Consider the following 18,916-nt stretch of genomic DNA (forward strand, 5'->3'; position numbering starts at 1 on the left):
AATAAATAAAATTTAATCCAATGTCCACTTTAAAACTGATTATTATATATACTGTATGGCTTTTTTGCACATTTACTGTACATTGGCTGTCATAGTAAGGACCAAGGGTTAAGGTGCAAGATGGGAAAGAGAGACATACATAGTAGTTTTCCAAAGTTACTAGCCACGAAGCATTTTCACTAGCCAGAATTTTGTTGTTGGGAAATTGTTAAATATTATTATTCTCTAAGTTGGAAAAAAAATAAAAAATTATCTGCACAAGAAACAAATGGCCAGAAAGAACAAATTAATTTTGTCTTTAACCTTTTCACTGCCACATGTCATACAGTCAGCCTTTAAACCCTTTACTTAAAAAAAAAAAAAACGGGTGTGTGAATATTAAATGAATTCTCTGACAGCAGGTGGTGTGTTTGCAGAAATATAGCACTTTCTCTAGTAACTTCTATATACAAAGCAGCTGCGGTCATAAACAATACTTTATCAGATAAAATTAAAAATGGCATTGAAACTTTTCTGAAGATGGTCGATTCCCTTCAGAAATATATTCACATAAAAACACCCATTTTGACTTTGAAGCGTGCAGTGCTCATATTTATTCAGTGAAATCATAACCTTTTGAAGTTCTATCCAACCATATTGTCATTCTTTTCTTTATGTCCCCATAGTTAAGACCTCTTGAAATGAATAATAAAGTAATACATAAGAAAGACTTTTATTCTACAATTTAAGGCATTTATTTGATACAACTAAATTTAAGACCCTGATTCAATACGCCAAAGTGGCAAGTGGGAGTGACTGTGTTACACACCACTACTGAAATCAACCTGCATTTGCCCTGGAGTCATATATGCAATGTTTTAAAGGGGTCATATGTAGGGCTGGACGATATATCAAACGATATGATCATGCGCATCTCGTCAGTAAAGCCGGTTCCGTGATTAGCGGTAAATCCCCAACACCTGCTTTCAGATGGAGCAGCAGTTAATACACAGAGCCATAGTTCACTGACAAGCTACGCTATATCGAGTTCATTATCGAAGGCGATTCATCTTCAATAATGAACTCGATATAGCGTAACTTGTCAGTGAACTACGGCTCTGTGTATTAACTGCCACTCCAATTGGAAGCAGGTGATGGGGATTTACTGCTAATCATGGAACCGGCTAATCATGGAATACCCCTTCGCTGCACCGCCATCGAGGGTGATGAGGGAGAAGGAGCCCACCGGCCGGTTTCTGGCAGTAAAAGGTGCTGTCCATGACTTGGTGAGCTCATCATGCACTTCCGGGAAGAAAGGCACTGGGGCGGGGCGCTGAGAACCAGCGCGAGCCACCCCGAGAAACCAATCATCCAGCATCAAGGGCTTGGGACGCGTTGGAGATTTCCCTCTCAGCGGCCCGGGAAAGCATAGCTGCCATCTCCGGATCCGACTCAGGCTTTGCCACCGTTTTGGAGGGCGGCAGCTCTCCCTCCGATGCTGAGATCGACATCTGGTATGCTTCAGTACACTCTTTGAAGAGGGCCCAGCGCATTCCGTGGGTCGCTCCGCTGGATTGGAGGTGCAAGAGGAGTGATGGTCCCCAGAGGGTTGGTTCTCTGCAGGGTTTGCCACCACTGTAACCCTCAAACCGTCCTCGCTACTGCCAGAAGTGGTTCTCGTCTGTCCGCCAGAAGGAGCCCCAGATCGCGATAGAGGCAATGGGACTCTGCCCCCCTGAAGGTAGCGGAGCCTGGTTTGCAGCTCAGAGATGGTCATCTTCCCGCAGTGGAAACATGACGCATCCACGAAGGCCACCTCAGCGTGCTTGATGTCCAGACACGTGAGGCAGCGATTGTGACCATCACCCGGTGCCAGGTAACGACCGCACCCAGAAACTCACGGGTGAAACGGCATCCTTATAAGGACAATCCATCATCTTTACAAAGACGCACCCATGGAGTTCTTTTAGAGTAAAAATTGCTCTTTAGGAAATGCTCTTTTAGTGCTGAGGTGCACAGGGGAGATGGCCGCTTGCAACACGACGGGATAGTGCAGCCTGAAGTGCGCAACCCACTCGACACTAGAACGACCGCCGCTGAAGCACCATCTCGCCAACACAGGAAGCTTCCGAGAGCGTGCTGAACTCTTGTTCACAGCAGAGACAGTTGAGCAGAACAATACTGTCTCTCGGCTCCAAAGCTAAAAGCTGGAATGCATTGCACCTGCTGCCTTCTTATACTCTGGATGCAATAATTGCATGCCAATGTGCATTGGCTCCTTTAGTTTACACTCGAAGTAGATTGGTCTATCGAAGCGATATCCCAATTCGTCGGTCACCGACATGAGGTCGAGAGTGACAGACTGAAAGGGAACTAAAATATAAGTTGGCAGTTGTTCCAAATCTAGCAAATGTTAAGTCACGGAAACTTGATTTTTTAAGTTCAGTCGAGACTTAAAATAAGTAAATGAATTCAGCTCAACAGAAGCCACGCAATCTTTTCCCTTTATTTATTTATTTAGTTATAACAATTTTTTTATAGAGTGTGTCTACTATGTCTTCCATTAATTTCCCTCAAGCTCCCTCAAGCTGTGACTCTCCAAATAGTGGTGTGCACCTAATGTTTCTGTGCTCTCTCTCTGAACGTGCGAAGGCCTTCGGCATGCCCTGACTCCAGTGTCCTTATGCTTAATAACCACAGGCAGTTGGGTGCCTTGGTCACAGCATACATACTGCAAACACGTTAAGTTATTAAAATCACGTGGAGATGCTTGAATGTGCCCCTGCCATTTCTGAAGCCTTCAGGGTTTAATGGTATTAATGGGTCCTCTAACAAAGTGTAATGTGATAACATGAATAATTACATGTAACTAGGGCCTCCAGACAGGTCAGAGCAATAAGAAGACACAAGCTGTTGCTGTTTATTAAAGAGCTTCGGTATCATAAGCCAAGATCTGCCTCTAACGTAATTTAACTGTGTTTACTAAACTACCTTTTAATATTAATGTTCATGTAAAAATTATCTTAAATTATTTATATAATCTCCTATGTTATTGCTTTTTGAATTGTGGCTGTGAATCAATTAAGAATGCTAATTTAATAAATTACAAAATATGCAGGTTAGTTTACCAAATTAATCATATATATCAATATTTTCTTTAACATTATGTAAAGATGTTGCATTATTGTGGCAGAGGCTTTAGAAAGTAATATTTAAACATTTCTACTAAATGATATTATGTTGCTTCTTGCTGTTTCATGACACTTTCGATGTGAAATGTAAAACTGTGTTCAGGTTTATCAGAAACAGATGATCTTGAATGTGGAAGTGGTTTATTACGTTGGTTGTTGTACATATCACAGCGAAATGTCTGGAGAGTGACGCTAAAAGGTTAATGCTGTCGTGTTTGAAAAAAAAAATATATATATTGTTTACTCTAAAGCCTAAACCTAACTGATAGTCTTAACAAAAGCAAAACACCAAAGTGTATTAGTTACAAATTATGCACAAGTAAAGGTGTTTTGAGGTCATAATTAATAATCTGGTGATTTAATCATAATTTGAGTGAAAAGGAATAACATGTATTGGTGTTTTACTGTCTCTTGTGTTAATTTCAGCTGGAAACCGCAGAGATTTTTAATCTACAATATAGATAAGTTTTTTGGAGTTTCGGTAGATGCACATTTTTTTTCCAAATGAGCCTATGTTTTAGTTTTTTAAATAAATAATCACTCTAAACAATATGGTAAATTGCCAGCCATATCTTATAGAGAGTGGGAATGTGAAATCACCATGACAGTGAGATCGTGCTGTAACTTTCCGGGGGTTGAATCATAATGTACCACAGTGTTTCATTAAGAAGTCCTATTATACATGTTATTTTCATTTGTATGTGTGATTCTTTTTCAGTCTCTCTTCAAACAGTCTTTTCAAATCTGTCTGTCTCTCTCTGATACCATAACACATTATCATCTGAATGATATTTAAATGAAAACACCTTGATTTCAGTCTCAAAATATGAAGCGATCTGTATTTCCTGTTTTTCCGCACAACCATTAATTTATGTTCTCCGGCACATCGTGTCAGCGTGGGAGGGAACTGTGCTATGATCATGTTTGCAGAGGCGAACCGTGTTAACACCAAAACTAATTCATGCTAATCAAAATAGCTGTGCTTCAGAGGTCTTACTCAGAATACCAGGCAAACCATCATATTTCCCTCCATGCAGTTGTTGATGTATAATAAGGTCAAGGAGAAACAAAGCCAACTCCTCCTAATCTTCATAAAGCTGGTCTGTGCTGCTACTGCCAATCACATTTATGAGGGCAAAGACTGCAGTTGCCTTCCGGCTTTTGGCTGCAATGGCTCTCTCAGACTGTCTTCCTGCTGATGTAGCATGTCAGACATACTCACCGTAGCATCTTTCTTAGAAAAGATCTGTTGGCCTCAAATTGATGTCATAGATTGGTTACTTTCCTATTTTTATTGGATAAATTGGTCACCAAATGCTGCCAAATGTGAAGTGTGTTATTATTTATTTATTTATTTATTTATTATTATTATTTTTTTTTTTTTCATGTTGGAATACTTTCCCTATCCCTGCATATAATGCACAGACAGCTATAAGTAAATTGTTGGAGTTTCCTGACCAGCCCGACAACAGCAAATCTGGTTTAACCAATAGCGTGGGTTTAGGGGAGGGACTGTCTGTTTGCCTGACCAATGACATAAGGGTGGATAATATGACCAAAATCTTATATCAATATATGAGTAATTTTATCTCACGTTAATGATATCACAATTTTTGTAAGCAATTTCGATATCATATCAAAAACTGATATTTGCCTAATTAACATAAGTTAAAAATAAAAATTTCTCTAGCTTACTGAAAACAAGTAAATAATCAGTAATACAATAAAAACAAATTAACTAATTATTAGCTATAGGACAAATAATTATAAAGGTCTATGTAGTAAATCAGAAATGAGAAATACCGAAGAAAATGAATGTTATCAAATATTAAAAAAGGTCTAAACTGTATGAATTTTATTCTTATTTAAACTATAAAGGTTAAGTTTTTCTCTGTCTTTTGTTATTTGATTGACATTGAGGACACAGATAGCTGCAGCTATATTTGGCTACTGACACTTATATATTGACGCACATCTGATTTGTTTTTAATGTTTACAGTCATTTAGACATAAACTATGTATAAGTGAATACTTTCCAAGAAAGGAATTTTGACATTATTGTGTGTTTTTTGACCATTTAAGCGCAATGAGCCACAAAAAGAAGTGAATTCAGTACTCAGACGCTCTCAGCGGCTTTATGCTTCAGATGTGTGCAACAGAAACCATATTTTAGCGTCTAAGGCTGATGATACATGGGGCAACTTTTTAAACAATTAAACAATGTTGCAAACAATTTTGGGCAATGTTGCTGCCAATGGGCAAACAGATGAGAAACAGGGCCCACGACCGATCTAAAGTATCCAGATTTGTTATCGATTCTCAATGTAAAAGTGCCCCAATCAAAAATATTTGCCTGGCAAAATTGCTCAAAAAGTTGCCCCTTGTATCATCAGCCTTATTGCACTTGTTTGTAAATTGCAAGACTTTAACCGCATACAAATTATAAACTTAGGGGTGCAGCACTCAAACTTCACAAGAGTGTAAATGTGATGAAGATGATCATTTAAAATTTCTACCAGTTTATTGTGTCTATCAGTACAGTATATCACCCACCCCTACCATGACAAATGAGTGGAGCTATCGGGAAATCCATCTTCTTTATATTTTATACTCTTTTAATCATATGTTTAGTTGTTTAAGTGGCACAGAAATCACATTTCGCCTTTAATGAGGAGATAACTTCATTAAAGGTAAAAACTTTAAGGAAGAAACACTTTAAATAAACTGTGGTGGAAGAAACTGACAAATTACTGCACTTAAAGTAGGAAGTGTGAAAATCACTCTCTTTGTACAGAAACGTGTGAGCATATTGTTTCCTAAAAAGCCTTAAAGCTGATATTTAGAAAGGCTTTTCTTGAGGAACTACGGATGTAGCCGTCTGCTTTTGTCTTTAATTTGTTTCTGTCAGATACCTAGAGGACAGGATTATATCCCAAACTGTGATGGAGAGAAAGTTCATGGATCTTGGCATATCCTCCAAGCCAAGCAAAGTGCCGGGAGATGTCAAATGCTGCTTTTTGTACAATCTCTCTTTTTTTTCTTCTTTTTTTTTTGAGAAACGAAAATGCAGATGAAGCAAATATTAATTCCCTGATTAAAGACTTTGCATGGTAATCAGCGCCTGAAAGAGGTCATCTTTTGAATGTCAAATTATCTGACATTTTCACTGGATGCAAACATTGTTCCTGCAGCTGTGTACCAAATTTTAGGGTCTTGTGTATTCATAATGTAGATGTTTATTTTGGTCACAGAGCAAAGCCATTATGTCATCTTTACATAAGAACAAATCAAAGTCAAATGCTGTTTATACACAACAGAATCGCAATGTGTTTTTTAATTTGTATTCACGTGCATTGAGGCTAGTTTTACTATTGATTGTGTGCGATTATTGATCTTTGAAGAAACAGAGTGCATAAGTGTGTGAAATATTAATGAATGTACATCAATAGAACCGAGTCATTACATGAGAACTACCAGGAAGCAGCTCTAAACATGTCTTGTTCAGACAGAAATCAAAAATCTCCTCAGAATTATTGTTTGAAGCACATTTCAACAGCTTTCAGACATTTGAATGCTCCATTTCAAAAACTTGAGAGCTGCATGTGTATATGTAGGTGATTCCTCCAAACCTAAGTCCAAATTTCCATTACATTTGTGCATTTAGCAGATGCTTTTATCCAAAACAAGACAAATATTTACCTTTTAAAATTTTATTTTCAGAAAGTATATATATATATATATATATAATGCTGCCTATGACGAGCATTCCAAATCAGTCACTTACGTGGTTCCATGCTTAGAGTGCTGGCTAAGTATCCACCTGCTTGTTTTGGCAGTAGGCAACAAAGCAAGGTTTTGGAACATAGTTTTGCGACTGCTGGTCTTTAGGTTCTTGTGACAGCAACAAAACGCAGATTGATTTCCTCTTCCCCAAACTTGTCCTGCTTATCAGACAGAGTGGCGACACTGACATGTTTATTTTGCCACAGAAGACAAAAACGATATGTGGTTTTACTGTAATATGACACATGCCTCCATCCATGACTGTACGACAAGAATGAAGTGGTAGTATACTGGAAATATATTTTCAGCTGGTAGATGTCTTATCAGCAAATTCCCTTTGCAGATTCACTGACTCTTTGCAATTTAGTTACTTAGCCATATGTGTCCACTGGCATGGAGTTGAGCAGACGTTTTCAATTCGTTCTCCATGGGAGTTGAGCGACAGGCTCACGTGGGGGATTGACAGTGCAGTAACTAGCGAGAGCCTCAAAAAGTTGAGAAATGCTCAGCTTTATTCAAATGAGAAATCAAAAATAGAGGGTGGCAGCCAGTCGCTGTGAGGTGAAGTCAGTCTGTCATAAGAGTTTCAAAATCTGCCAATAGTGCTGGAGTTTCTGGAGTATTCAGTGCACATTGTTGCTATATTGAATTCAGATTTTGAAAAATCGTTGCAGCTTGGTTAATACAAGTTACTCTATACTTTGGGCATTCAAAAGTAAAGTCTGAGCTATAATTGTGCATAAATATGATGACGTTATTGACCATATATTGAAAGCAATCACTGACTGTGCTGAAGGCATGAGCGCTGCTGTGCGTTTTACAGACACACCTTCAAAGCTGCAGACCACTAACGTTTTAAGCTGTATTGAGCGGGTCTCTTCCGCACCACTGGACACTTGGAGTAAGAGTTCATCTGGCTGGAACGGGGCTATTTGTTATCCTTTGTGTTAACTCGCAAATATCACCAAGTTATTGGCTCCTAACACATACTCATAGTTCAAAATGAAACATTTTATGATCTCAAACTTATTTATTATCCACATGGTATATGTGTGTGCATGTGTTTTTTTTTTTTTTTTTTTTTTTTTTTTTTTATATATATATATATATGTGATATATATATCTATATATATATATATATATATATATATATATATATATATATATATATAGGGCTGTCACAATATTATATTTTTCATATCACGGTTATTGTGGCCATAAGAATTCACAATATCGATATATTGTGATATCTATTGAAACCTTGGGGCGAAATCAAATGTCAAATGTTTTTTTACTTTGTTTATTGAGTTTTTCTTTTTCACCCAACGAACATAAGGATACTGATTAACGCAGGGCCCAAGGCTCTGGCTTTCTCTGTCTTCTTTGAAGCTCCTATGAAATAACAAGAGAAAAAATACTGTCAAGTTCAACAATATGATGAATAAATATTAATGGTAACACTTTACAATTAAGATGTCATTTGTTAACATTAATGTATTAACTAACATGAATGAACAATACATTTATTACACAATTTATTAAATTGTTAATGTTAATAAAAATAGTCGTTCATTGTTCATGTTAGTTCACAGTGCATTAATGTTTACAAACACAACTTGTGATTTTAGACAAGTTGGGGAAGCTGTGGCCTAATGGTTAGAGAGTTGGCCTTGTAACCCGAAGGTTGCAGGTTCGAGTCTCGGTGTTGGCAGGAGTTTTAGGTGGGAGGGGGAGTTAATGAACAGCGCTCTCTACCAATGAGTATACCCATGACTGAAGTGCCCTTGAGCAAGGCACTAAACCCTAGGGGTGGTGAAAAAAATCGATTATTGATTAATCGCGAGTATGTTATGGATGAGTATGAATCGATTATTACATTTTCAAAAATCGATTTTTTATTTATTTTTTAGCAAGCGTGTGTAACGGCAGCCAGAGCAGGTGTGTAAAATGGAAGAACCAGGAACGAGAAACCAACCGATCCACCACGATCGTGAGACCGCACATGGTAAGACATCCTATCCTTGCGTTTGAAGCGCAGCCCGCACACCGGACACGCGTACGGTTTCTCGCCCGAATGTGACAGTTTGTGCCAGTTGAGGTGGTAGACGTCTCGGAAGACCTTCCCGCACAGATCACAGGCGACATGTCGTCTCGTTCTCTCGCTTTTACGGTTGTCCGCGGGCAGACCGTTTTCCTGAAACCTCGACTGGGGATGAGAGATCATCGTCGGGCCGTCCACCGCGACCAGCTCCACTCCCGTGCTCACGCCGCCGGTGAACGTCCCGTTCTGCGTCTCGTGGTTTCTCAACTGGACGTCGTCTGGAAACATCTTACAACAAACCCCGCACGAGAAAATGCCCTCTTTTTTGTTTTGAGCAGTGCTGTTATTGTAAGTGATCGGCTCTGTTGTGGGCTCTTTTTTGGGTCTCCCTCTACCTCGCTGTTGGGAAACTCCGACGGGGAAACCGCTAAGCGATCGGCTGCTGGTGATCCGGTAGCGGCCGGCTGCGAGCTGTTACTCGGCTGCGTCGGATCGCCACTGTTGCTGTCATTGTTGTCTGTAAACACAGCGCCGTTGGACACGCTCCCGTTTTACATGTCTCCTAGCTAAGCTGGCCAAACGATATTTATGTATACATTGTGTCAGCACAACGGAGCACACTCACGCCACAACATGTGGACCAGCTGGTCTTCCTCCATAAGAATCTGGTCATTCCAGAGCTATGAATGTTTAGTACAACTTGATTGCTCACAAGTTAGTGTGTTGCATTTTGTCACTGTGTTCTACAGTACAGTATATAAGCTGAAGCTACAGTAAGTTGTTCAAAAATGTTAATTTTGTCTTCTTAATGATTAAATTGGACAATTTTCTTCTAGAAAGACAAGGTGTTCAGGTGGAGAAAAAACTCTTTCTTTACTTTGACATGTTTCGACTTCTACCTGCAGTCTTCCTCGACCTGAACACGTTGTCTTTCTAGAAGAAAATTGTCCAATTTCTACAGTATGTTGGTTCTGATCTACTTCCTAAAGGAAATAAGCCTTTTGTTTATTTGTTATTGTTTAGTTCAACTTGATGAGTCACAACACAATGTGATGTATTCATTTCTGTGTTCTACAGAACATAGGCTACATACAAATAATTCTGAAGTTATAACTACACGACACAGAAAGTGCTTTGAGTTGTTGTTACTCAATAAAAGAGTTAAGTAATTCAGTAGCTGACTTTTTTAGAATACTGCAATCACTTTGTAGTGTATTTTCATTTACTGTTGTGAAATGGAAAATCAATAATCGCTAATCGAGAATCGTTAATAATCGAAAATCGACTGTAATCGAATCGGGACTTCAATAATCGTAATCGAATCGAATCGGGAAATCAGACAGATTAACCACCCCTACTAAACCCCCAGTTGCTCACCGGTCGCTGGATATAGCTGCCCACTGCTCCGGGTGTGTGTTCACGGTGTGTTCACTTCTCACTGCTGTGTGTGTGCACTTGGATGGGTTAAATGCAGAGCACCAGTTCCGAGTATGGGTTACCATACTTGGCAAATGTCACGACTTTCACTTTAATAATGCATTAGTAAATGCTGAAATTAACATAAACTAAGATTAATAAATGCTGTGCAAATATTGTTCATTATTATTTATATTATTTATACATGTTAACTAATGTAATTAACTAATGTTAACTAATGAACCTTATTGAAGAATGACCGCAGATGCATGGCACTGTGACCAACTTAACATTTTACAGAGTTTAATGTAGCAATGTGGTCGCTCAGTTTTTCAAGAACAGTTTTAATCGTGTAACTGTTAATATATTTGAACAAAGAAATAGTGTTACTACGCATAGGCCATATTGATTGCAAATACAAAAATGAGACAAGTAAAGAAAACGCAGTACTTATTAAAATAATCACCCTTTACTTAAATATATGAACACAGAAAACCACTGTTAACAGCTTAATATAACGTTTCCCATTCTATGACTAGTAAAATAATGGCAACTTACTCTGCCGAACACGGCTCTCCTCAGAGTAGCTGCAAGCGCTGAGTCTTCTTCTTGAGTGACAGGTGTCAGCGTTAAGGCACAATACTGCCACCTGAGAGCTCAACCAGGTACTGGAGTATTTACATGTGGTGTTATCATAAGAGAACTGTTCATTTTAAATATTGTGGATATCGCAAATAACGGTATATTGTCACAAACTAAATTAACACGATATCGATAATTGTTGCTTTGAATATCACGGTTATCATCAATACCAGTATATTGCGACACCCCAATACAAACCCGATTCCAAAAAAGTTGGGACACTGTACAAATTGTGAGTTAAAAAGGAGTGGAATAATTTACAAATCTCATAAACTTATATTTTATTCACAATAGAATATAGATAACATATAAATGTTGAAAGTGAGACATTTTGAAATGTCATGCCAAATATTGATTTCATGAGAGCTACACATTCCAAAAAAGTTGGGACAGGTAGCAATAAGAGCCCAGAAAAGTTAAATGTACATATAAGGAACAGCTGGAGGACCAATTTGCAATTTATTAGGTCAATTGGCAACTTGACTGGGTATAATCCCAGTCAACACAATCCACCGTGCTATTTAGGTCAAAAAAGAAGCCATATCTAAACATGATCCAGAAACGCGGGCATTTTCTCTGGGCCAAGGCTCATTTAAAATGGACTGTGGCAAAGTGGAAAACTGTTCTGTGGTCAGACAAATCAAAATTTGAAGTTCTTTTTGGAAAACTGGGACGCCATGTCATCCGGACTAAAGAGGACAAGGAAAACCCAAGTTGGTTATCAGCGCTCAGTTCAGAAGCCTGCATCTCTGATGGTATGGGGTTGCATGAGTGCGTGTGGCATGGGCAGCTTACACATCTGGAAAGGCACCATCAATGCTGAAAGGTATATCCAAGTTCTAGAACAACATATGTTCCCATCCAGACATCGTCTCTTTCAGGGAAGACCTTGCATTTTCCAGCATGACAATGCCAGACCACATACTGCATCAGTTACAACATCATGGCTGCGTAGAAGAAGGATCCGGGTACTGAAATGGCCAGCCTGCAGTCCAAATCTTTCACCCATAGAAAACATTTGGCGCATCATAAAGAGGAAGATGCGACAAAGAAGACCTAAGACAGTTGAACAACTAGAAGCCTGTATTAGACAAGAATGGGACAACATTCCTATTCCTAAACTTGAGCAACTTGTCTCCTCAGTCCCCAGATGTTTGCAGACTGTTATAAAAAAAAAAGAGGGGATGCCACACAGTGGTAAACATGGCCTTGTCCCAACTTTTTTGAAATGTGATGATGCCATGAAATTTTAAATCAACTTATTTTTCCCTTACAATTATACATTTTCTCAGTTTAAACATTTGATATGTCATCTATGTTGTATTCTGAATAAAATATTGAAATTTGAAACTTCCACATCATTGCATTCTGTTTTTATTCACAATTTGTACAGTGTCCCAACTTTTTTGGAATTGGGTTTGTATATATGCAGTGTGTGTCTTATTTTATTGTCATTGAGATACTATTATAGTTCTAGTTCTAGTTAAATTTTTACTCATTTTGTGTGTTTTTGTAATAATATGGCTGTATTGTTTTTATTTTATTTTTATATTGTTTGTGTCATATTTTTAGTTATTTTAGTACATACAATTAAACATTGAAAATGAAAAAAAGATGCTTTGCCAACTTGATGGAATACAGTAATTTATTTAGTTTAAAATTAAAATGTTTAATACAACTAAAATAACCATTACTTCAATATATACACACAATTAATGTTGTTTTGTTTTAGTTAACTAGAATAACCCTGCTGTCTATATATTCACACTTTTAATTTGCTTTAATGCTTTTGTAAGTAAATAAAAAGCCTCTTAATGGAAAATAGAATTATGGCTAGGATAAATGTCAGTCCTTTTATTATTTCTTTCTTTTTTCATCTAAAATAATTAGTGGTGATGATTTTATGATAAGTGAAATAATCTTAACCATATTAATGGTGCTCTCAATTGCAGCTGATCATCATAATGAAGTGCTCATTACTGGATTGTTGAAAAAAAAATCCCTTTGTTCAACTGAACCAAAACTCTTAATATCTGAATTGCATGCTATTCTGTTTAAGTTTATTTTGTTTTTGTAGTGTTTATGATTTTGTTTTGCTAGTGAGATCATATTTATATTTGATCATCCATATCATGTCTTACTGAGGTTTCCCACGTCTCAGCTAGGGAAAGCTGAGGTCAAATCTTGGGAATAGTCTGCGATATGCCAAGTTATTTCTATTCAGTTGCTCCTCCTGTCAACTGAAGATCCCTTTGAAGCTCAGAAATCTGGCATCAAAAGTAAGAGGGTAGTACGACTCTATTAAAATGCAATTTAACATGCTTTACCTCATACGGAGGCTGGAGAATCCAATCTGGCGGGACACACACACACATCCACAAACGGCCACGTTCCTTTACTGTCTGTGCAATATAAAGGAAGAACAGTCATTGTAAGCCCTTTATTGGCTTTGAAAATGGCAGAGTTGAGTTGCATTCTGGCCATTCTTATCAGAAATATGGCTCACAAAGATACACACTATCGTTCCAAGACACAAGTCATAAACGTAGTGATAGAATCATTCCTCACTCGGACTGTCATTGTCATATGGAGGGTCACAGTGCCATTGTAAACAGTTCTCTTATTAACTTTCATATGGTTCCTATTACGGTTTGTCAGAGCTTGTGTGCTGCGGTTTCGCTGGAAACTTCCTTTAAAGAGCTCTGTGGGGGCTCTAAATAGTGCACAGAGCTTTTTATGCTTTTCTTTTTTCAGGATGACTTTATGTTTTCCATATTTAGAACAGTGAGCAAAACACATTTAACATTCTAGGCTGCAGATAATCAAATTCTCTGCTCTTGCTGCTGCCTGAAGATTTAGCATTTAGCATTTAGATGAAGTTTTTAGCATTTTATTTTTATCCTGCATTATGCAAGTAATGAATTTCTAATAAAGTGCACAGCTTCAGCAATTATAATTTCTCTAAGAAATATAATACAAATAAGCTGTCAGTCCTTTTAAATATTTAAACACAGTTAATCACAGTTAATTTTGTAATTATTGTGTTTATGTATTCAGTTCCTTTTAAAAGAAAAAAGTAAAAGTGATTATTAGGTTAAAATTTTATATATTTCTCATTGTGAATCATTGTGAATCTATAATAATTAAATAATAAGTCAACTTTCCCTGCACTTCTCTGTTCAAAAGTTTGGGGTTGGTATGCTTTTTTAATTCTTTTGAAAGAAGTTTCTCACCAAAGGCTGCATTTATTTGATCAAAAATACTGAAAAACAAACAAACAAACAAACAAATAAATAAAAAATTGTGAACTATAGTGTATTTTAAGATGTTGTTGCATTTGGTCCACAGTGCTCTTCTATATTTCTATGAATGACAATGTTTCACTATTCAAATTGACTCATTATTTTAACTTTTGCTCAACATGGCATTTGAGTTTGATTTAGAAATGAACTGTAATGTATTTTTGGACTAAACCTTGTATATGGCTGTGCATAAGTCAGATATGACATTTGAAGACAGATTACATTTTAAATGTGTATGTCTGTTAATTTTTGAAGTTAATTTAGTCTTTTAACATGTAGATTAGCTTTAAAGCTAACTGACATGGACTAAAAGCCACACAACACACTGGGTATTTAAAGGTTTATTTTTCTAAGATTATTGAATTGCCTTGATTACCCTGTGTGTGACAAACTGGAGAAAATAATCAAATTTGACCTTATATATATGTATGTATGTATATATATATATATATATATATATATATATATATATATATATATATATATATATATATATATAAAGGAAAAGAAAACGATAAATAAAGAATGTGGCTCTCTGTCACATATAAAGAGTATGTACACTTAGATTGATGTCAAATTAATTATTTATAGCCAAGTGTCTAAGGGTCTCTGGAGGAACATGTCTTTAGTCTTTAGTGACTAAAACAGTATAAAACCGTGGTACTGCTTGGCTTTGTTGGTATCAGCTCAGACGGTGACGGCAACCTTTGTTGAGTTGTCTCAGCTTTGAAATGCAAAACCAAACCTCTTGACAGAGTACACGTGTCAAAATAACATCTGTATTCAATAGCAGAACGTAACGTTTCAGACGACACTGGTATTTTTCTGATCATACCATCAGTGCCACCTATTATTACATTTACTGAGAACATCACTTTTGAGCGCCTGATGATAATGCTAATTGTTTAAAGCAGTGTGCTCATAAACTGTGTTTTGTTTTGTAAGGATTCACAAAAGGGGATATTGTGCATACGCCGCCTGAAGGCATATATTGAATTAATTTTGAACAGAAGCATTTCTGCTACAGTTCATTGTGGATCTTCATTTACAGTGGAGGGAATTAGTTAATGGCCTCTAAAGGATTTTATTCAACCGTCACGGCAGTCAAGTCAAACATATTTTACCGGCCATCATCGATGCAAAAGTGCAGGATGCTCTCCAGAGATTTGAGATATTATACTGAACTGACCTTTATGTTGCAGGACAATTTTTATAATATGAGCCATGGTGGAGGAAAGGCTTGTAAAGGTATTGGAGGGATGCATGGTTCTGTACTCAAAATAGTATGTGTGAATCCTCAGGGTGCCTGTGCCGAAAACAACAGCTCAACAATCTTGATTCCTCTAAGATCCCTGCAACAAACTGGATTTCACTCCATGTGAATATACATATTAATGTCTTCTTCAAGGTTGTTTTTAATAAACAGGAAGAAAGGGGCTGTCCACAATACTGTTAAAAGATTTTGGCTCAGTAAGAATTTTGAAAACCATGATGCATTTTTATAGGATTCTCTGATGAATATAAAGTTCAAAAGCATTTATTTAAAAACTGAATATTTTGTGACATTAGAAATGTGTTTACAGTTACCTTTGATCAATTTACTTACTGAATAAAAGTCTTAATTTCTTAAAATAAATAAATAATGACCCCAAACTGACTGATTGTCCTAACACCCAACAAAAACATTGGATAGTTTATTTGCAAACACATATTCTCTGTGAGTGTTGTAGTAAATGTTTAACACTGCTTGAAAAGTAGGCCATAATTTGCTCTCCTGAAGGGAGGATGTGGACACCCTATACGGCTATTATTCCCCATAGGGTAACTAAATAAGGTATTTGTAACATCTTTAGTTTTGCTGAGTTGTAGACTTTTTGAGATCTGCAAGGCCCTCATAAAGGCCTAAATTGTGGCTTGCTCTGCAGTCTGTTTAAATTGTTCAAACTGCAAAGGCAATCAATAAATCAACCTTGTGAAATGTGTCTAGTTTGCAATTTTTCAGCCCCAAATAGAAATAGTACCCACAAAATATTTTACAGATATTTCTGTAATATTTATTTGAAGTTTTCCAAACTAAGTCCAAATCAGGCACAAAACAATACAGAAACGTGTATTTTTTTATGGAGAAGTAACTGAGTTATTAATGTTACATTTATTGAATGTTATGTTTATGCTCTGGAAAAGACCATTGATTTCTTAATTATGGCAGTCTATATTCATGATAAAGAGTGTAATGTGTCATTATCGCCAAGGGACATTTACAGTTGAAACATATATATATATATAATTTTATATATATATATATATATATATATATATATATATTAACAACTTTGATGTTTTACAGTTCCTCCAAAGATCCTGAACCTGTCAAAGGACCTTGTGGTGAATGAAGGCTCCAACGTAATATTAATGTGCCTGGCTAACGGAAAACCAGAACCTGCCATTGGCTGGAGTATGTTATCACCTTCAGGTAAGATACATACCATGCTTTTATGTGCAGAAAATATTTAACATAATCAGTGAAAAGTAAGCAAATATTTAGTCAATATCTTTTGCCTTCAAAATTATACCACAATCCTCTATATCGGTCCAGTACTGCTGATGTATTTTCCCAGTACAAAGAATGGTGCACTTTTTTCCTTGATGATTTAGCAAAATACTGCATCCCAATGACACATTAAGCACAGGTAAGATAATATATCAGGCATCTTTTTCTCTGAGAGCTCTGTGTGTATTTTGACTGTGTGTATGTGTGTGTGTTTGTGTATGTATCATACACACACAGCTGAGTGGTCCATTTTGCTTATCTTCAGGCCACATGAACAAATCAGCTCAATTTGGGCCTGTCTGCGGCTCTGTTCTGCCGTGCACCATTTCACTTAATCAGGGAAAAACTGCATTTTAATGCGCTATGATTCATGGGATGCAATTGGACTGCTGTACCTGCTCATTCTCTTTGTGTTGTTACAAGGATCAAGTAATTGAAATGTTAATGTGACATAGAAGTGACTGCTCTGTTTGTTTTTTAAGTGAAAGAGTTTAAGATGGGATTCCATTGTGATACAGTACATTTGTCTGCTAAAAACATCAAATGCTTTTAGGAATAAAAGATCAACTGTTAGAGCAGATTCGAGTCAGAGTCTTGTTGGACCACAGGATCAACTTGTTTTTTACAACATCACTTGTCAGGTGGACACTGTTAATATACTTCCATTGTCAACAGATTTCAATCTTAAAATGATAATTCAGTTGAAAATGTAAAGAAGATATTTTGAGATTTTTTTTTTTTTTTTTTTTTTTTTTTGCTCATACAATAAAATTCAAAGTTGTTTTAGGCCCCACTGACTTTCACTGAATGGCCAAACCCTATTGAACCATTCTTCAGAATATTTTCTTTTGTGTTCTATGGAAGAAAGTAAGGCTTATGGGTTTAGAACTAGTCGATGGAAGTTTTTTGCAGTTTTGCACCAAAATGAGAGTGGTGAGAAAACAAGATTTAAGAAACATCTGATCATAACGATGAAATCGAGAAATTTCGCTTTGGCAAGCTGTTTTAAACTCCAGAGACAAACTCCAAATGAGCTTTGTTTTAGCCTGATTTTGTTTTAAATTAAATCACACTAGTTCATTCTTTGATTTCATTTAAAGAAAATTGGGGCCTTTGATAAGAAATATATATATATAGAAGCTAAAAATTATCTGGCCTCATTAGTAACATTACACCACTTATAAACACCATGGTTTTGTGCTGTTTGATTAATTTAACACTTCATTGGCTCTCAGATCTGATTTGCTTTTGTAAAAGCATTCCATAATCTTCAAAGAGCTGGCAACCAGGAATCTTGATGGGGCTGGAATCAGTCGGAAGCCATCCAAACGACGTGTGAAACTTAATTAAGACAGACCCCCTTGCGATAAGATCTTAATATTTCGATGGCACCAGGATTTGTAGTCTTGTAGAGATTTGTCTTTTTTATAAATGTGTATTAGACAGACAAAAGAGCATGTTGATGTCAAACACACCTGCTCCCTTGAGCATTCACCGTACAACAGTCATTTAGATTTACCGCAGCATTTCCACATTGTTTCAATAAAGAGCTGAAATAAGTCTGCCAGTCACACTTAGTTCTGTAAGTACACATCTCCGACCTTTAAATGGCACTTCGCTCAAAGCCACACAGCTCTTTCTCTGGACTCTCTATATAAAACGAGAGATTTCACGATGTTGCACCCTATCTCCAGTCTCACATCACTCGCTTGTAAGTTTTCTCTAGATTACGATCATACAGAGTCCTTGCTTTATCTAGATCCTAATCTAAAGAGGGCAGCTAGGCCTGCTATCATCCATTCTTATTAAGAAAAAATGCAACAGCAATGTTATTTGTGCTTTAATGACTTTCTAGAGTTCACCTTCATGTGTAGAACACTGTAGTGAACACTAACAGCAACATATCGCGATTTTGTCATAGAGAAAAGGTTGATGGATCATTTAATGTGGTTTAGATGGAATATGTGGCAAAATGCATTTACATAAAAAGCGCTGAAATGTGATTTTAAGA

General features: G+C 36.8%; 1 protein-coding gene across 2 annotated transcripts in view; it reads left to right on the top strand.

Annotated features, from left to right (window-relative positions):
• LOC109071267 (neurotrimin-like) overlaps window positions 1–18,916 on the top strand; it is a 259,248-nt gene that overhangs the window by 221,896 nt on the left and 18,436 nt on the right. For both annotated transcript variants that reach the window (XM_042765237.1, XM_042765236.1), the window contains one exon: window positions 16,702–16,827. In XM_042765237.1, the coding sequence (XP_042621171.1) occupies window positions 16,702–16,827 (126 nt within the window). The remainder of the gene's footprint in view (window positions 1–16,701; window positions 16,828–18,916) is intronic.

The sequence above is a fragment of the Cyprinus carpio genome, chromosome A10, assembly GCF_018340385.1.
Source record: "Cyprinus carpio isolate SPL01 chromosome A10, ASM1834038v1, whole genome shotgun sequence".
In the NCBI taxonomy this organism is placed as follows: domain Eukaryota; kingdom Metazoa; phylum Chordata; class Actinopteri; order Cypriniformes; family Cyprinidae; genus Cyprinus; species Cyprinus carpio.